This window comes from Cheilinus undulatus, linkage group 1 (genome assembly GCF_018320785.1).
Source record: "Cheilinus undulatus linkage group 1, ASM1832078v1, whole genome shotgun sequence".
Lineage (NCBI taxonomy): Eukaryota > Metazoa > Chordata > Actinopteri > Labriformes > Labridae > Cheilinus > Cheilinus undulatus.
The window spans coordinates 24,117,726-24,139,062 of record NC_054865.1 but is presented as its reverse complement, the minus strand read 5'-3'; the positions used below and the strand labels follow the sequence as shown (position 1 = coordinate 24,139,062).

Below are 21,337 nucleotides of genomic sequence, written 5' to 3'. Positions count from 1 at the left end.
TGACATGTAGAATAGCTTTTTTTAAATGTCTTTTTCAAGCTTATCTGGTTAAGTAGCATCTATGTACTGTACAAAATTAGAGGCCTAACGTCTACTGTGGCCATTTTTAGTCCAGGTATTACTTAGATGATGAATAATCCTTTCCTCAGCATCCCCCGGTTGTTATACAATAACACAAAGTCTCCATGCTAAATCTCCCTTTCCCAAATCTGCCGGTTTGTTTGAACAGCTTTCATTTCACTTTCAAGTAGATTAAATTCTGTTTGTTTTTGGACCAGAGGGCCTCAGCTCTCCTGCAGCACATCTTCCTGTGTTGCAGGTTGAAGACCAACTTTTAAGCTCTTCATTTGCTCCTCTTTTCTTCTCTTTCACAGTCTGAATGTAAGATGTTTAGCTAGGACTTAGCTAAGATTAGACGGTGTTTAGAGGAATGTGTGTGGTGTCTTTGGCCTCCCGTTGCTCCCTGACTCTCCCTAAGTCCCCTGCCTCTCTGTGCGCGTGCTCCACTAATCATTTCCCCTTCACACTTTTTCTTTATAGTGTACACTTTTTTAACTCTTCTATCTGCCCTTCAACCCCACCCTCCCCATTTTTCACTGTGGGTGCTACCATAAATGCTCTCCCCACCTCACTTTTTTTTTAAGTAAGTGAATCTTAAAAATGTATGCATTTCTTTAACTCCTTCCCTTACTCCCTCCCTCTGTCCCAGCCCAGCAGGCCCCATCCAAACGTTCAAGGACAAATCTGAATATCCCTTTTCACCGTTTAAGTGTTAAAAGCCTGCCGGTGCCGGGGTGTTATCTTAACGCGCCTTGCCGTGCCATCATCAGAGCGCGTGATGAAAATGGCTGTGATGATGCTAAAAGAAAAAAAGAGGAGGGGGAGAAAAAGTAATAATCAAATATGTTTTTCAAGGGCACAGTGACCATTTGCTGAAGGGAAATTATCCCAGTAGTTAAGCTAGCTCACTCCGAGCCTGGCGGAGTTGAGAGAGCGGATGCATTTGAGTGTGGAAGGATGTCAGAGAGTGCATAGTTTATTTCTACAACTTGGTGCATGTGTGCTCCACTCCTCTGTCTGGTTTCTGTACATGTTTCTGAATTTGTTTTTTTTTCTGCAGGAAAACACTCATCATCTACTTTTCTTTCATTGCTTTATCTAAATACTGTCATCTAATCCAGAGTGTCTCTGTGTGTGAAGATATTTGGGTATGCATGTGTGTATTTATCATTGCCAAAAGCCCTTCATCAATGATTGGTAGCAAATGGCCCACAGTAGTGCAGTCCAAACAGCAGCGTCTGGCTGCTTTGGAAGATCGAGTGCTCTGTGAACACAGGAAGACATTTCTCTCTCTGTTAATGTATTTATGATGATGGCTTTTCTATTAGGTTTACTTTAATGACTGGCAAGTACAAAACAGAAGCTGTCAGGAGCAAAGTGATGAGGACAGTCTGCTCTCTCTGGCTGTGTGTGTGTGTGTGTGTGTGTGTGAATTAGTGCTGTTTTTATTTCCTCTGTGTTATTATTGGTTTTGTTACTGTTAAAGTGAATTTATTCAAGGTTAATATTGACTAACATTCATTGATATAATTTTTAAAATAAACACAGGACTTGGAGGATGGGCCCGAAGGCCTTGGAAGTTTGGTTTGAGTAGCCCGTATATATGAGGGGAGTGGTCATGAAAAATCACAGGCCTTCACATAGTTTAAGAGCACTCCATTTCGCTAACCCTAACCCTAGCAAACACTAACCCTAACCCCTAACCCTAAATAAGCCTCAAAAGGCAGGACTTGGGGGAGGGGCCCCATGGTGTTGGGGTGGGGTTTGAGTGGCCCGCATCAATCAGGGGACTGGTCTTGAAAGATCCCAGGCCTTCACATAGTTTTGGAGCACTCCATTTGGCAAACCCTAACCTTAGCAAACCCTAACCCTAACAGTAACCCTAATGAGCCTAAAACAGCAGGGCTTGGGGGAGGGGCCCCAGGGAATGGGGATAGGGGTTTGAGTGGCCTGCATCAATCAGGGGACTGGTCTTGGAAGATCCTAGGCCTTCACATAGTTTTGGGGCACTCCGTTTGGCTAACCCTAACCCTGAATACACCTAAAAAAGCAGGACTTGGGGTCAGGGCCCCAGGGTTTTGGGGGTGGGGTTTGATTGGCCCACATCAATCAGGGGACTGGTCTTGGAAAATCCCAGGCCTTCACATAGTTTTGGTTTTGGAGCACTTCATTTGGTTAACCCTAACCCTAAATAAGCCTAAAAAAGCAGGACTTAGGGAAAGGGCCCCAGGGCATTGTGAGTGGGGATGGAGTGGCCCGTAAATATGAGGGGAGTGGTCTTAAAAGATCCCATGCCTTCACATAGTTTGGGAGCACTCTGTTTGGCTAACCCTAACCCTAGCAAACCCTAACAGTAATCCTTAATGAGCCTTAAAATGCAGGGCTTGGGAGGGGGGGCCCAGGGTGTTGGTGGTGGGAATGGAGTGGCCTGCATCATTTAGGAGAGTGGTCTTGAAAGATCCCAGGCCTTTACATAGTTTGGGAGCGCTCCATTTGGTTAACCCTAACCCTAACCCTAGCCACTTGTTTTTTTCCTCTGAACGCCCTCTGTTGTGCCGTTCTAATGACGTTATCCACCCTTTTGTAACTCTTACAGAACATTTCTCAGCAAGCCTGGAACTTAGCTGACTTTCTGAGGTCTTTAAAGATATATCTATTCCAGTTATTTCGATTTTAGTTGTCTTTATATTCATTTATAATCCATTTTCCAATAGTTCCTGTAGTTAGCCTGTTAGCCGCTGCCATTTGGTCGGTGTGTATCCCAGAATGGGGATACAAACCAGGCTGTGACAACCAATGGTAGACTGTTCTGTTGTCACGTTATGCTTTGCTAAACAGCACGTGTGCAGGAACTTTGAAACAGCCAACAATAGCCTGAATGACCCATAATAGAGAGGAAGAGACACAACGAGGCTATAATTTGTCCTTCATAGTCACTGTGCTTTAAATAATTACTCAAATCCTAAAAGCACAAGGACTTTTTTTGGTAAAAATGTAAATATTTTGGAGCCTTTTTGTCACAGAATGATTTTTTTATTATTCTTTAGGCCCAAAGAGATGGGATAACAAGTTTATGAAAGAAAACGTAGTTATTAATATTTTCTGTTTAATACATGAAGATCTTTGAGTTTTAATTTCCAATTATTTTTTTTCTTTTGTCTTTATAGTCCCATAACTTTTTAAAAATTCAACTTACGTTTATGCAGCACACATATTCTTAAAGAAAAAGATGTCCAGAGCTTAACTGTGCAACACAGGGTATTTACAAGCTTTGAAGACAAAAACTGCAGATCACTTTGTTGAACTGCTTCAGTCCTTAGTTTTTCATCAGATCTTTATTAATTTGAGTCAGTGCTTGCAGTGTGTGATATTTATCTTAGTAGCATAAGGCGGGACAAACTTGGTAAAAATGAAACAGAATATTTTTAAGTAGGCCTATCTAAATGACTGAAATCATCTGAATATATAAATTGTATTTCTGGCTTACTACTGAGGTCAGCCCTACACCTGGGTATGTATGTGACTGAGTGGCTGACAGAGTGAGTGACTATACTTTCTTCACAGCTTACAGCTTTTATGGCTGATTCATGATAGCATCTAGATGTATTGCCTCTATGCAAGCGGCAGTTCCTGTTGTGTGCCATGACTTGGGTCTCTGTATACGATTTTACATGAACTTACCCGTCACTGTGTTGGAGGAAAACAAGAATTAAAAACCTTCACCCCTCCTGGATAGTCCTGTAGCCTACTAGATTGATGCAGCACGTGAACAGTAGTCCCTCAGGAGCCCGGTGAAGACAAAAATAATGGTATTCAATACCAAAAACTTTATTCAAAATGACAGACTGTTTAAAAAATCAAGGGCAGTGCTTTTGCTCATTGGCTGAAACTAAAGGCCTGGGTGTAAGGTGGCAAAGTCAGTTCACAAACACATAAGAGACTTAAGATGACAATGACTGAAGTAGCTGTTTAATCTCTACATTTGGAGCTGACAAAAGCACTGATTTGAGATCCATTTTCATGTCTTTTTCCTGTTTTACGTCTTTCTCTCTTTCATTTCTCTCTTTTATCTCTTTGCCATTCTCTTTTCTTCTGTCATGTCTCTCTCGTCCCTGCATCTCTCCCTTGTTTTCTTTGCTCTCTCGGTCCCTGCCATATCTCTGTCTTTCTTTCTCTTATTTATCTCTTGTATCTCTGTCGCTCTTTTTTCTCTTATCTCTATGTCCATTTTATGTCTCTATCATGTTTTTGTATTTCTCTCATGTCTCTTCTGTCCATGTGTCTCTCCCTTGTCTTTCTTTTCTGCCCCTGTCCCTCCTATATCTCTGTCTGTCTCTTTCTCTGATGTATAAAACACATACATGAACAGCTGTTTGCTGTGGCTCAGATTTGAGTAATATCCCTGAAGAGTGGTGAAACTATAGCTGCCACCAAAGCATTTACCTAAGCTCAGCATACAAACATCCTTAAACAACACTCAAGACACACAAAAATGCTTGCACACACATAGATGTGCACACAGTGTCACACGTGTCCAGCTGGTAATGTTGTTAAGGTTTAAAAAAAAAAAAAAAAAAAAAAAAAGCCATCAGAAAGACAAGAGGACAACCGTTCAGCTGGGAAAAAGATGACGATGTATGTGTGTCTTTGATTATGTGTGTGCCTGCTGCCCCAGCCTCATGTGTGTGTCTACAGGGAAACACTGTGCACTGTGTGAGAAAGTCAATCCACTGTGATTTCATCTCTCAACATGACATATAGTCTGGCCCCTCTGGAGCACAAAGTGCGGTCTTGCACAAACACTCACACAAACACACGCCTTCCTAGAGAGAGAAAGGGTGTATATGGTCGGGTCCCACTAACACTAGGTGGATATTGTTTATTAAGTTTTTGATGGGAACTGATTTGTTTTTTAACTATCATTATGTTTAGTTATCTAAAAGCTCTTTAGATTACAATCACACAAAGGCACACAAACAAAACTCCACCGTCATTCTGACTTTGTATTTCCAAGTTAGCATAGCATCGCTGTCATCTCTGTTGCTACTGCTGATGTTGGCACAGCAGTTGACTTAATTGGTCTCAACATTACATCCTATTGACCTTTTCTTATTTTATTCTAAGTTGAAACATTACAGGGGTGTAAATTTCCTGCCTTGATCTCACATTAAAAATGGGGCTGTTGAGTTGTGAGTAAAGTGTTAAACAGGACTTACACAGAGCTGCATACAAAAAATGTTGGAAAGAACAGAAAAATATCTCATGTAGATGTATCTTGATACCTTTAATATGCCAGAGTGAAGATCTAGAGGATTACCATTTGTTCCATGGTGTTGGCAGGAGATAGGATAAATTATTTTTCTTTTATTTATTTAAATTATTTTTGGGGTCAGGCAGGGGGCTTCGTTGTACAGATTATTATTGATTCATAGTGTTATGAAAATAATAACTATCAACAAAAGCTTGCATGTAACAAACGTGTATGTAACAGTTAAATAAAATATAATTAACTAGCCAGATAATAATTCAAACTAGATAAAAGTGAATGAAGAAGCTTTAACCAAGGGGCCAAGCCCCCAGGATAAAAATATAAAGATACACAGATAAAGAAAAAATTATTGTGAAAATTTCCGTTTTTATTTCCCAGGTGCTGTTAAACAGAGCATGGAATTTCTAACGTAGCTTTTCAAAACATCCTAGTAATATTTTGGGTGTTAACATTATTTTACTTTTCACACAGAAACACAATTATTTTATGAAAACAAAAAAAAAAAACTTCTGATTCCAATAGTCAATAGTAAATCCTTTTTGCTGAATAACAATATGCAGTCATTTTTTTAAGTTTCCATAAGTCTCAGACTGGTCTCCTGAGGATTCCCTGCCCATACATCTTTGATCAATCTCTCAAGCTCCTCCAGATTTGATGGTCTTCTGGTGTGGGCCTTGGTCTTCAGTCCACTCTACAGATTTTTAATGGGATTCAAGTAAGGGCTTTGTACAGGCCAGACAGTAACATTCACTTTGGTATACTGGAGGTAGTTCTTCCCCAGGTGCCACGCATTTTTTGGGCTGTTGTTGTGTTGTAAGACAATAAGTTGACCCAGACCCAGTTTTGCTGCTGACTGCTTGATTTTTTCTTTCAAATCTTCACATATCCTTCTTTCTTCATGATTCCTTCCACCTTTATGAGATTCCCAGTTCCAGATGCACTGAAGCATTCCGTCAGAACACCACTTCCACCACCGTGTCTCACAGTGGGGACGAGGTTCTTCTGGACTATAGGCCCCTCTCTTCTTTCTACAAACAGACACAACATCTCTATGGCCAAAGAGCTCTAGTTTGGTCTCATCTGACCAAAGGACATGCTTCAGTATGCACAATCTCATTCAGTGTTGTCCTTAGCATACTTCAGTCTGGTTTGAATGTGTCTCTTCTGCAGAAGTGGAGTTTTTCTTCATTTGAAACCTCTCAGTCTGTTCCTGTGCAGGACTCTAGTGATTGTATTCTTTGAAACTAGATTTCCTGAGTTGGCTAAGTAATTCACTAGTGTCTTGGAAGTTGTTCTGTGGTCTTGAGACACATCTCTCACTAGTTTTCTTTCCAGAGTCTTTGAAATCTTTCTCTTCCAACCTCTGTCAGGCTTGTTCCGTACTATGTGGCTCTCTGAATTTCTTGGTGATACATCACACTCCAGTTCTTGACACTTGGAAATGCTGTGATAACTTGGTATACCCTTCTTCTGCTTTGTGAGCATTAACAATTCCTTTTCTTAAGTCTTAATTGATTTATTTTGTTTTGCCATGATGCTTTCTCCAGTGACGGCTCAAACAGGACTGAGGGGGTCTTTTTCAACATGTGTCTGGTTTTTAACAGGTTGTTAGGCATCGTCAAAACTACTCTGAGTGACTCAAACTTTTTAGAAATTTTCTGCAGCCATAAGCCTCTCTCCATAAGTTAGAGAATACGCTTTTATGACCGACCTTACTGTGTTCTGATTTGTGACATTAGGCTCAAGTCTTTATTCATAGAACCTGCTTCTGCATGTGTGTGTATGTGTGTGCACAAGCTACGTGAGCATGCACCTGATCTGCACTTTGTGCCAAAGCTATGTAATATATTCAGGTATTTAAAAGTGTTTGGTTTGTTTAAAGTTGTAGAGGGGTTTGGTCTCCTAGAGAGCATGGATAACCCTAATCCACAACACACATTTTTATCTGTAGTTCATTGGCAGGGCTAAATATTGACTTATCATTAAGTGGAATGACTGAAACCCTAATAATAATTCACGTTGTCTAAGCACCTTGTGTTGACGCAGCGCTCCCGACGCTATTAACGAATGTATGCAAATCCAACGTAAATCTGAAGATTAGGGCTGAAGCATTCTGCGAGTGAGAAAACAAGAGGTGTGTGATAAAATGTTGTCAACACACACAGGCACATGCACACACGTGCACGACTACACACGGCTTACAGAGAGGGAGAGAATATGCAAGAGGTGTGTTTCAAAAAGTTAACACAAATGTACAAGCATGTCACACAAGCACATAAACATAGATAACGCTTACAAAGACAGGGATTGGATTTCTGCTGAATGGGTGATACTGAAATAGTAAAGTTTAGCAACAGAACAGCAAGTAAACAATGTCCATTTCTGAAATGTATGGATGCAGAGTGAGAGGTTAGCAATGATGTAAAGAAAAAAGGAAAGGAGGTGAAAACAAAAAGAAAAGAAAGATGAAGAGGAGCACATAGGAGATAAAATAGTAGCAATGTAGAAAGAATGAAAGGAAAATGAGTTTTAACAATTCATGTTGGAAAAAATAAGCAGAAATTAAGACAAGGCTAATGGGAAAACTGAAAGGGATAAAAATGGATGACGAAATGGTTTAAACTGTTAATGAAGGATGGAAGGAAGGAAGTGTAAAACACAACAGCAGACATGGAAAAGGACAACAGGAGAGTGGCATTAGAGGGTTGCCACAGTTGTAACAGGCAGCATATTAAAGATGAGATTTGTACTTGAACAGAATGTACTGGAGGGAAAGTGTGCTTAGTCTTTCTTATGTCTGGATTTTATACAGAACTCCACCACCAAAAATTATGCTGGCAACTGTAAGCTGTACATCATTTTGTCTCTGACATATGCCCGTCCTTGTCTGGTCATTTCCAACAGACCTTACCAAAAATGTATGTAGGTATCTACCACAGATTTCTCAAAGTCTGATTCATGTTTTTAATTGAACTAAACACTGTGCCATTTGTAGTCAGTCTTTCTCTGGCTTAACACCAGCAAATCAATAGAAATTATGTAAACTAGATCCCTGTGTGGGACTCTTTTCTTAATCCCGCTCTGCCTGCACCTGCATCAGGTGTCAAATCCCCCTAATCTTGCATAGCGAATGGATAGGCCCGGTTCTGTGTTTATCACTTGCGAATCCATCTTGCAAAGCTCCCGTCAGAACTGTTTGGGCCCATTTAGAAAGTGATATGAGCAATCAGCGACGAGGGGCAGTGCTTTCGGCTGCAGCGGGGTCTTGACATAAGCAAGCAGCAGCAAGAGGCCGGTGCAATTATGGCAAAAAAACATCAGTGTGGATGCTGCTAAAGCGTAACCTTGCAAAGCAGATGGATTTGCCCGTTTCCTTGTTTTTCACTGGTGAATCCATCTTGCAAAGCTCCCATCTGAACCATTTGAGCCCAGTTAGAAAGTGACAGGACTAATCAGTGATTAGGGGCAGTACTTTCAGGCGCAGAAGAGTCGTGACGTAAACAAGCAGCAGCAAGAGCTGGTGCAGTTGTGGAGGAAGAGATTAGCTTGAATGCTGCTAAAGCATTTCTTCGTTAAAAGAAGAAAAAAGAACAGCAGTGAGTTGTTTTCTTTTCAAAACGACAAAAGTTGAGTACTTACATGTCTATAGTAGCCATGTTTTGCGTTATTCCTCGGTAGCTGCGCACGATAGCGACAACGTCACATGTTTTGTTGCTCTGATTGGCCCATAGAGATGTGACAGACAGAACGTTCATCCAATGATACTGCAAGTTTTTTTCAAAGCCTCGCTTTTCTCAAACATTTCCTATTGAAGCTTTCCCACATCCAAAACAATGGATGTGTGAAACACATCCATCTGGCGTGTCAGGTTAGTTAAAGCGCCAGTTTTATCAGAACTTGCCATAATTTCTTTGTTAAAAGAAAAACAAGGAACAGCAATGAGTTGTTTTCTTTTCAAAAATGACAAAAGTCGCGTACTGGCATGTCTACAGTCGGTATGGTTCATGTTATGCAGTTCCCTATGGAGTTTAGTCCTCGGTAGGGGCACAGCTTGATAGCGGCTGCATCATGTGTTTTGTTGCTCTGACCTGTAAAGATGTGATGGACAGAATGTTCATTCAATCACACTCAGAGGTTTTTTTTTTCAAAGGCTCTACCCTTTTCCAAACGCTGTGTATTAGTGATTTTTCAGATGGATGTGTTTCACACATCCATCTGGCATGCCAGGTTAGAATCCCGCAGGTTAGAATACCACATGAATTCAGAGAATTCATGTTAAATATTCAGAACCATAGAAATAATAGACTTCATGAAGGAAACCCTGAGAAGACAACCACATCCTTGTCATGTTTAACAGTGTGACACATGGTGAAAAAAACAGCTAGGAGTTTTAAACTGATTTAACTCCTGGTTATGGTTTATTAATAGTAAAGTCAAAGTAATATTTTCTGACTTTATTTACACATCATTTATCATCATTTATTTTAATGTCCTACAGAGGGGGAAATTGTTTCCTGATATCCGCAGCCGATTCCATTTACTCTCTCAGACAGTAGGCTAAACTTTATTTTATTTATGCCATGCTATTACTATCCTCATCATTAGATGTTTAATGCACTTAGGCAAATTTGCATGAAAAGGGGTGTTTTTTCCCCAAATAGCTGCATGATGGCTCAGCATCTCTGTGCACCGGTGCATATGTGCGGTAATAGGCCAACAACACAATAAGGGGAGCATTAAAGTTGTCCCTTTTGACTTATTTACAAAGATTGAGTGCACACACTTATTTGTGGAGTTTTAACAAAGCACCACACAGTCCACCTGGTCATACGTAGACAGACATGTTTACACACACACGTTTACTACATCTGTACCTGATTTCACTGGTACACTAGTTTCTTCTTTTAATGGTGTTTGGAGAGGCTGTAACACTATAGAGTCTGATGCTGCCCTCCACAGTCCAGGACTCAGCTCTTATCTTGTTGTACAGTCCAGTTGCATACCAACAGAGCCGAAGTTTGTTGCAAAGGAAAAAATAGACTTAAAAGGGAAAGAGGAGAGTTCTAGATCCGACAGCTCCCAGAGAAGCAGTTGTCTCTTACTCCTGTTGTGTTTTTTTTACACATAAAAAACAAGTTGGGCTATTTCATCATTACCAGGTAGACTAGATTTCCTACCAAAACAATGTTATGTAACTGTTCAATTATACTTTCTTTGGCTTGTTTTTTTTTTTTTCTGTTTGTTTTTTTAGGAGGGAGGATTCAATCTTCAACATGTTGTTTTATGGTTTGCATTCAGAAAGTATTCAGACCCACACACACACACACACACACACACACTTTTTTTAAAATTTTGTTATGTTGCAGCCTGATGCTACAGTTGGAAAAAATCACTTCTATTCTCATTAATATACTGAGTTCACCCGTGGTAAAATAAATTGACTGGGCATGATATGGAAAGGCACACACCTTTCTGTAGAAGGCCTCACAGCTGATGATGCATTTCAGAGCAAAAACCAAGCCATTACGGCAAAGGAACTGCCTGCAGAGCTCAGATATGAGATCGATGTAAGGCATTGATCTGGAGAAGTCTGAAAAGAAAAAAAAAATGTTTTACTGAAGGTTCCCAAGAGCACAGTGGCCTCCATAACTCTCAAATGGAAGAAGTCCAGCACAACCACAACTCCTCAAGAGCTGGCCAAGCTTAACAATTGGAGAAGAAAGACCTTAGTAAGAGAGGTGACCAAGAACCTGATGGTCACTCTAACTGATCTCCAGAGATCCTGAGAGGAGAAGCCTCTCCTCAGTACAGACGCATAAAAGCTCTCTAGGAGTTTGCAAAAATACCACATGAAAACCTCTACTTTTTTTCTGTGCAGGATACTTCCATTCACAGAAAGATGTACTTTGAATTGACAAGAATTCAGTGATTGGGGACAATGTTTGATTAGAGAATTATATATAGGGTAGAAGAGAGGCGGGACACCTCAAAACATTTAATAAACTGTAATGTAGAGAGAGATTAAAAAAAAAAGTTTACCACAAAACACCATCAAGACTGCTAGAAAGTGAACAGGGAGTGTCAAATGAGTAATCATTGTAATAGGCTTGGTTTCCGTATGGAAGGAAGGAAGAGGTGAGGATGCCGAGGAGAGGACGAGGATATGAGTGAAGAGAAGCTATTTTGGAAAAGTGTTGAGCTGTTTATTTGCGCGTCATTGAAGCTGAAGTAAAGCGCTGAGGGAATTGGCCACCAAGTCCCAGCTCTGCAACAGCTGCCGCCGCTAAGTGAGTTACTAGCCGTCAGACTGCCTTTATATCACACAATCAAACACACATACACATGCATTTTTTTGTCACATGTTGCCTGTGATGGATGCGCTGAGAACATAATGCACCTTTACAGCGCAGGAGAAAAGATGTTTCGGTCTCTACTTTGGGCTTTTAAGAGAAATAATTGCTGAAATTAAGAACATTTCATGAGCGCAAAGAGTGAGCACTGATTAGGTTGTTAAACAATATGTTATTTATCACTCCACAACGAGCTGCAGCCCCATTACAGGGCGAGGCCATGATACGAAGCAATGACTTAGTGTTTAATGTGTGCTGTCAAATAAAATGGGCAACACAGCTGGGGGTAGATAGTGCCACAGATCAGCATGTCATCAACTGTTAGCATACATTTGCTAAACACCTCATGAAAGTTAGATTATTTAACTCTAAACTAAATAATCACAAGAGACAGAGGGGTGCTCACAATATTTCAGTCTGATTCAGAATGAGAAGCTTTAACTATTGGATTCACTCATTAAAATACAATTTGTCCTTTTCCCATCAGCACAGTTATGATATTTAAGTTGAGCTATGCCGTGCCATGCAGGGCTCATTTGTATTTTCAATGCATCTTCACAGCAGGAGGTAGCTATGCTGACTCAGTATTATAGCAGGGCAATATTGGAGTCCTAATCCATTGAAAGACCAAAGCATGACAGTCTATGCTCACAAATAAGCTCAGACATCAGATTAACCAGATTGAACTTGTGTTTTAAGGAGGGCCACAGGAGAGTACCCCCTGTCTTCAGCGTGTTGTTTATTTCAACATTAGGTGCTGCCACAGTCAACCTAATGTCCTTCACCTAACCTCAGTCCAACACACACAGACGACTGTTTTCATTCGGTCTTTGAGGTTATCACACAAGTATGTGTACCAAATGGAAACTTTTTTTTTTCAAGTACAGAATTAGAATTACAGAATGTGAGACTGTATCCAAAAACCCCGTCTTGGCCCAGCATATCCTTAGATTTATTGCCTGCCTATTCAAGCAAGCTGGTTGACTCTCAAGCAACCAATTAATACATTTTTAAATGCATATAACTGGTTTTGATGTGTTGAATGGCTATTAATTATTGTGAGTTAATTATGTAAGTTAGTGCAAGTGCAGCATAGCTAAAAGGGTTGCTGGGCGACAGGGGCTGCACCAAGCTTATGATAGTTTTTTTTTTTTTTTTTTTTTATATTCCCTTTTTGTTTTCATTTTCAGTATACAGATGCATTTTAAAAAAGTTCATTTTTTCTGTGTTTTAGACAGTTAAATTTTCCTAAATTCAAGATTCATCTCATGCAAAGTGAAACATTTCTAGACTTTTTTTTATCTTGATGATTACATCTTACAGCTTATGATAATCAAAAACCCACTAACTCAAAATATTAGAATATTGTGGAAAAGTCCAGTTTGCAAAGGTTTCCTGAGCCTTTACTTTCTCACTCTGGTTCAGTACACACAACCACAATCATGGGGAAGACTGCTGTCTTGGCCACTGTTCAGAAGACAATCATTGTCACCCTTTATAATGAGGGTAAGCCACAGAAGGTCACTACTGAAAGAGCAGGCTCTTAGGGGAGCTTCACGAGGAGTGGAGTGAGGCTGGAGTCAGTGGATCAAGAGCCACCACAAACAGACGGGTCAAGGAAATGGGTTACAAGTGTTGTGCCGTTAGTGTTGAGCCACTCCTGAACCACAGACGTATCAGCATCTCACCTGGACTAAGGAGAACAAGAACTGGACAGTTGCTCAGTGGTCCATAGTCAAGCTTCAGAAGAAAGTAGATTTTGCATGGTCCCGGTTTTTGTTTCAGCAGTCAGTGATGGTTTGAGGTGCCATGCCATCTGCTGCTGTTGGTCCACTGGGCTTTATCAAGTCCAGAGTCAACATTGTCAGCCGTCTGCCAGGAGATTTTAAAGCACTTAATGGTTCCATCTGCTGAAAAGCTTTGTGGAGATATTGATTTCCATACCTACGTTGAAGCCAGACTACCAGAAACTGGTTTGCTGACCATGGCATTACTGTGTTTGATTGGCCAGCCAATCTTGAATACAACTCAGGACCTAAAATTACCATTAGGCCATTTTACACTCCACAGGCTGGGATGTTCATGTTAATCAGTGTGCTGCATTCAAAAACTGAAACAGTTGCTATTTTTAAATCATTTTTTTTTTTTTGTTAGTTAGTATTGTATGCACACAATTAAGTTTTAGTGATTTTTCTAAAGACTTGTTTCTATTTTAGTTTCAATTAGCTAAACATTATTTTACATTTCAGTTTAGATATTTAGATATTTTATTAGTTTTTGCTAACAAGGACACAAACAAGGACTCTTCTCAAGATCAGACCTTATCATTTCGGATTAACCCAAATAGTCTATGCAGACTTTAATGACTGGATTCTCTGACGGATGCTTGTATAAAATAAAATCAGCTTTAAAGTTTTATAAACTAGACTTCAGCCTGTGTTCCTTGTTCTTACATTTCATCCTTCCACAATTGCATATAGCAATGGAGGTCAAATAAAAAAAACTACCTGTTCCTTATCAATAGTTTGATTTAGTTCTATGTTTTGTTAAAATTTATCTTTGTTCAGTGTTTCTATTGTGTTTACAGTTTTTTACCAAAGAGTAGTTAAAAAGTAACCAAATCCATTCAACAACAACAAGAATCTTTATCAGAGTTATAAAACATTTTAATTTGTCAGTCTCCAGTTATTTGAATTTAAGATATGAAGAGTTAGAAAATGTGAGGAAACCTGCTTTAAATTTGATATTCAGCAGCACAGCATTTACAGGGAAATGGAGTGATAGCATGTATTTTAAATGTCACCTTGCTGCTGAAGGTGAAGTGGTGGCAGAGAGACATCACCTATCACTGTCAGAGATGGCAGCTCTCAGGAAAACACACTTCCTCTCCCCCTTCACTCTTTAGACGGCGTAGCCTGAATATTACCATTGAGCGAAGAGATGAGGGGAAGAGGCGCACGCTAGGGAGGGAAGAGGAGAGGAAGATGTATATGAGAGTTGATAAGAGGAGATGCACGGTAATATTCAGAGCTGGCAAAATACTGTTTTTCTGCAGAGGGGAAGAAGGGATTAAGGAAAGGAGGAAGAGGAACTTTGGACAGTGTGAAGGCAAGATGTGAAAAATATAGTTAGAAGAAGAATGACAAGAAAAGAGACAAACCATTGGAGATGCAAGAGTAGAAAGGAAAAAATCTAAATGATTGGGGTAAGAGGACATTATACTCACTCCAGTATGTAGGAATGAAGAAGTAAGACATGCAGAAATAAGAATCTTTACATATGGAGATAACACTAAATGCACAGAAGAAACTTGTTATTGTGAACATTTGTCACTGAAATCATGCTTTTGTCATTTACAGTGTTTCCTAAACAGAATATCATCATGTATAAAGCTTGGTGCTAAGAATAAAATTCCTAGACTTAACAAAAAAATCCCCCCTCCATTTCAATATAAGTAAACGGTCAGAAATGTGCAAAAAAACAAATACCTACATGATGTGATATGTAATGTGATCCTTGCTGTTTTGTCTTCAGGTTTCATCTGTTGCGGTCAACACTACATCAACTCTTCAACCTCTCTTTGCTGTGTCGGCAATGATGAACATCCTAAAATTCATCCTGCAGGCAATGCCACAGTGATGTTGCAATGTTGCGGGTCAAAAGTCATACATCAAGAAGAACAATGCTGCAATGGGATTGGCTATGACCCTCAAAGACATGTGTGTGCAGACCGACCTACACTTGGCCTGGAACTACAGGTGCGTTTACATGTGAGAAAGTACATTTACATCTTTGTGTCATTTTAAGGAGTTTTCTTTAAGGTGAAATCCTCTGTGTTGTCTTTGCATTTCCAGTCAAGTCAAATTTTGTTTGTATAGTACATCTTTAACAATCACAGTGAACCTAAGTGCTGTTTTAGTAAGTATGTGTATGATCAACATTAAAAACAACAAAATAACTACAGAATAAATATGATTAAAATATTGTTACAAATATTAAAAATGTCTAAATCTCAAGCTTGGCTTGAATTGAAAGCCAACATAAAGAGGTTGGGCTTGAGGAGTTATTTACAATAAAGGGTTCTGATGATCACAGATAGACTGTTCAGCAGATCTGGAGCAGCCATTGTGAAGGCTCTGTCACCTTGGGTTTTGAGCCTGGATCTCATAACATCTGAAAGTATCTGGTGTGATGACCAAAGTGCTCTAATTGGAGCATGTTGGTTTAACAGCTCAGACAAATAAGATTTGACCAGATCACGTAGACTTAAATAAAATCTTAAACTTGATCTTGAAACTGACAGGAATCCATTGAGAAGAAGGACTGGTGTGATGTGATTTCATCACATCTACCCAGTCAGGAGACTTGCAGCTGCATTTTAACACAGCTGAACAGAAAGTTAACCAACATCAACGTACAAAGGGCTACATTAATACAAAAAAATAGCTAAAAGCCATATGAATGCTTATGTGTGGTTGGTTTGTGGATGAACTAACTCAAATTCATTTGGAGGGAAACAGCAGTCCTTCTTATTCTTTATAGACTTAAAATGACAAGTTGCATAAATTTATGAGTTAAAAATAAACAAATGGACGTTGAATTTCAGGCCTTTGAAGTTTCTGGCAACAATGGTTGGAATTTTGATTGGCTCTAATGATGCCATTAAAGACCACACAAATCTCACAATTCTAACTGCTCTCTTACAGTCACATTTTTTAAATCTTTTTTTTTTTCCCATGGCTTTTTTTTTTTAATCCATCTTTATCAATTCCTCCTCCTTACAGCACCAGTGTTTACAGGGAGCCTTGTGTCCTGTAGCTGCTGCATCAACAGCTTACTGTGGTTCCTGTGACCTCGATCCATCCATGGTCGCCTGCACATGGGTCCTTTCAGCAAGCACACCCCTCTCCACAACAAACTCACCTTCCATTAACTCTTCATATGCAACATCCACTGCAGGCCTGCCTATGTACACAAACAGGAGTAATAATACTTATAAAATGGCAGATGCTTTTACTCACTCACACACTGGGAATCCACGGACAGAGGGAAACCTATGTCCATCATATGAGGAAGTTGTATACAGCGGAGATGCCAGCAAGTTCTCCCACACAGGTATGTGTGAGTATTTGTGTTTACATTGTAAAAACAGGATCTTGTACAATTGTTGTTTTCAGGGGCAGTTTTTACACAGCACAGTTTTGAAAAATACTCTGTAAAGACAGATAATATACAATGCAGGAAGAAACAGATAATTCAGAGAGTTTACCCTCCATCTTAATAATGTTAAAATGTTGGAATTGAATGAAAAAGTGATTGACATAAAAGTAATGATAAAGAGTAGACATACCACAGTAATGACAAAGTAACAGCAAAGAGTTAATATATGAGGCTGATGAGTACTGGTATGAACTACCAGTACTATATAGCCAGAGTAGTTAGCTGTATATCTTCGTATACTCATACCTTTCTTACTTCTTTATGCTAACTATTTAAAGAATTTGTTTCTGAGTGCTTGGTGGCATTAGTAAAGAAAAATCTACTTTTCTAAATGTTCTACAAGCTCCAAAAGACAATGAGTTTGTTGATAACTGTTCTTCTGTAAGCATGACTGAATAATTCTCACTCAACACAAACTTGTTACCAATTTAAACAAAAATTTTACCTACTTGCTTATTCATTAGTGATAAAAGCAGACTAACAAATTCAACACACAAGGGCCTGCACAGACGTAGTTTCAAAACTGTCTTAACGAATTCCAATGTATGTGAAAGAAACCAGTCTAAAGCCAGCAGCATTACTTTTACTCAGATAAAAGCTTTTATAGGATAACTGGATTTCTTAGTCTTTTTTTCTTAAGTCAACATGCTTAATTTATAATATAGATGAATGATATTATCGGCATAATATGGATATCAGAAAATAAGAGCTTAAAGAATAATTTGTAGTGCTTTAGCCAAAGGTTATCAGTGCATGAATGTCTGACGATTTCTTAGTAATACACTTGTTTTAGCACCTGTTATAGACTGGGTGTGTGTTTGCTGCTTGCAGCTGCTGCACATGTCAGCTCTGGCCCACACGGTCACTGCTTTCATACCAGGTCAGTGTGCTGTGTTGGCTGCATCTCTCTGTTGTCACAGCCCTGTCTTTCTCCATGAGTTTCACCTCTTTTACTTTTACTTTGAAAAGTACAAACTGAAGGTGTACTCTTAAGCACTATTTGCACAGGATTAGTATTACCTGATGTCCGAGTTTGTTGTGGTCACATGGGATAAGCAAAGTCTGTAATGTACCTGAATATACAGACATTTCTCAAGGAAGACATGAAGATGCTGCATGACAGCAGCAATTAAAACTCAGTAAATTTTCATTTCTATATTTGATACAGAAATACAATGTCGTGCATGTAGGTGCACTTTCCGTCATGTAGACTGTCCTGCACATACTGCTAGCAGAGTTTACAATAGAAAACAGCGGTCAAAGTGTTGGTTTTTGGGGTTTTTTTGTTTTGTTTTGTTTCTTTTTTTACATTTTTTTTATTCATCTGTAGCAACCTGCCAATGTTCAGTAAACGAGTAAACAATCGTTCCAGTACGTGTTGAGGTTGCATCTATCACCTGTGCGTACCTGCAGCTGATGAGACAGAGAGAAAGAGGACGAAAAAACTTCCCTCCAGGTAATATGTAAGAAAATAAGAGATCTCATGTCAAAAATGAACAGCTAGTGTAATCTGTTAAAAAAATCTGCAGTCGAAGCTGCTGATGTTATTCTGCCCCTTATTAATTTGGGATCATTATGCACCAACGACAGCCCTCCTCACACAGATCAGCTGTTGTAGCTTAATCCCTGAATGTTGAGGGACACATTTTAAAATGTAAATTATGTAATGCATGAGATGTACGACTAAATGATGCTGATACAAGACTAGGCACAGTCTGCGGTGCAGACTCTTGCATTTGGATAGTACAGTTCAAATAAATAAATCAAGCAAAATAAAGTCATTTGTCAACCTAAGATAAAGTCAACTGAAAGAAACACTATAATGGCCCGTATATGTCAAAACTTGGTAGACAATCTCCTGCGCAGCCTCTAATTTTTTTAAGATCAGAAAAAGATGCACAAAGTGTAAAAACACATAAATACTACCCTAAATTACTGACATGACTATTCGCACAGGATTAGTATTACCTGTGGACCTCTGTGTGCTCTGATATATGGTAGGTAATTTGCCATGGAAGTTTTACTCTGCAACTTGCAGACATGGTTGATTTGCAAAGGATTAAAAATGCAACCATTATTACAAACTACCTGAGATTCCTAGAGTAATACTAATCCCATGCGAATAGGGCTTTACTGTGTTTATCTTACCTGTGACCTTTTTTACCAATGTGGAAACAGAAACCCTCATCAATAGTTGAAGTTCAGAAAACAGTGTTATCAGATCAACACATTTTGGCTTGGAGACTTCATCAGGTTGTTCAAGAAACATATTCTGCTGATTTGGACATACATACTAGTAGTTACTCAAACAAGGTAAATACAGCTCTATCATATTCCTGTCTGTTTGGGCTGGTAGACATTCACAGAAAAAAAAAGGTGAGTCTTTTCTTGTGAGACACATATATCAGGTACATAAGAGGTGGTGCTCATGCAGGCAGTCTGAAAGTCCTGACTTGTTAACATTCAAGTAGATGCAAAAATCAAGCTGTAGTGCTGCCAAGATGCAGTCGCCACATACCCATTCTGAAACAGGCTTTAATGCTCTCAGGGTCTATGCTGGTATTGGTTACAGTATTTGCTTAAATCAAGTTTGGAAATATTGGCAAGGCAAGGCAGGTTTATTTGTAGAGCACATTTCAGCAACAAGGCAATTCACACAGGACATTAAAATACAATGACAAATGGAAAAAGAAAGACAATAATTAAAAACAGCAAATAAAGCCCAAAAAAGATAAAAACAAAGATATGAAAGTAAAGTTATAGTGTGGAGTTGTATTCTCTCCCTGTACCCTTATTATTACAAAAAGTGATTCTCTCCCATACCACCATATCAGAAAAAAACAGTACTCTGCAGCCCTGGTCATTTTGAGCATGGGGAAGATTATTTCATTTTTGAGTTAGGCCAGTTTAGAATTAAAGACCCTCAAGTTCATCGTCTCAGTCACTGTTAAGAATAACTCATACAGAATATCAAAAAAGATGCAGCTCACGGTCAATTTCAAACAAGCAGAAACTAATTTTACTTCTACTCCAAATGTGTCATCTGCTGGAATCAATGGGCTTTAGAGACAGATGCCTATTCACATTCACCAACATACACAAGCACTGTGACACACATTAGGACAGCTGTTCCCATACCCACTGGTAGCTATACCGTGGCTCTCTCTGCACCGTACATTTGTGTGTCATTAAAACTTATAAATGGGCGTTTAAATGCCATCTCAACAATCTGCACTATTTATCAGCCCAAAGGGAGCTTGCGTATGTGGGTGTTGGTGTTTGTGGACGCGTGCGTCTGGATTATCAGGGTAGTTACTTCTGGTTAATCAAGACTAATTGTGATAGTGGATGCTGTGTGTGCCTGTGGTTGTGCACTGATGATTACATGTGTTTTGTGTAAGTGTCCAGTCTCTCACTTTATAAGTGCACCTCTTTAGCCGATGATTTTTTTACTTTGCTTGTGTTTGTGTGTGGCATGGGGCGGTCAGGATAAGAGTTTCTAGGCAATGCTGTGACACCATCTGGGCAGAGGCACATAAAGCTGTCGCCACCCACCATACACCAGATGTTTCACATACACACATAGTTACACTCTCAGGGTGCCATGCTATACTTCTCTCAGACCTACGGTGAATCACACACTGATGGCTCCACATGTGCACTGAGTGCTAAAAACACACAAGTATTGTCCACATTACATTCTTATTTACACTTTTTAGAATAAAACAGACTCAGATGTTAGGTTAAGATAATTTATACACACACTCTGTGTCGTATTTGTGCATTTTGCTGCTGAAGTTATCACAGTAGTAAAGACAAGAGTCCCAGACTGGCACTTAAAACATGGTGTCATTCACAGCAGCAGTCCCTCAGCACCCCTAAAAATAATGCTTGTGTGTGTATCGGTGAGTGTAAGTACACCTGAATGTATATGCTCCTGTATGTTTAGCTCACCAGAAGGACTGTCACAACCTGTCTCCCTGAGCAACTATTACAAATATGGACTAGTGACAGTGCATATATGTGGTGTCTGTTCATGTAGCATGTGCTTGCATTTGGAATAAAACTCCCAGAGCGCACATTTTTAGCATGAAGCCATTGTAACTCCACTCTGTTTTAGGAGGATATTTCTGCCATATGTTCCATCAGTCCTCACAGCTTTTTTTTCCATTACATTAAAGTAGTTAATTTAGATAGTAATTGCAACTAAAACACATCTCTGTCATACTGTAGAGCAGTGGTTCTCAACTGGTCTAGCATCAGGACCCACCAACATATTCTTAAAGGCAAATCACAATCCAGTGTTTTGCAATCATAACTAAATGCTTTTAATGGAAAAATGGTGCATTATGGATTAGAAATGGAACAAAAGATATAATGAAACATAGGGCTGGGATATCCTTCAAAATAAAAGCATATTACAGTTTTTTTTTTTACT

General features: G+C 39.3%; 1 protein-coding gene across 1 annotated transcript in view; it reads left to right on the top strand.

Moving 5' to 3' along the window:
- ush2a (Usher syndrome 2A (autosomal recessive, mild)) overlaps window positions 1-21,337 on the top strand; it is a 300,866-nt gene that overhangs the window by 195,114 nt on the left and 84,415 nt on the right. The window contains exons 62-63 of the mRNA XM_041790781.1: window positions 15,214-15,437; window positions 16,464-16,794. Coding sequence (XP_041646715.1) covers window positions 15,214-15,437; window positions 16,464-16,794 — 555 coding nt within the window. The remainder of the gene's footprint in view (window positions 1-15,213; window positions 15,438-16,463; window positions 16,795-21,337) is intronic.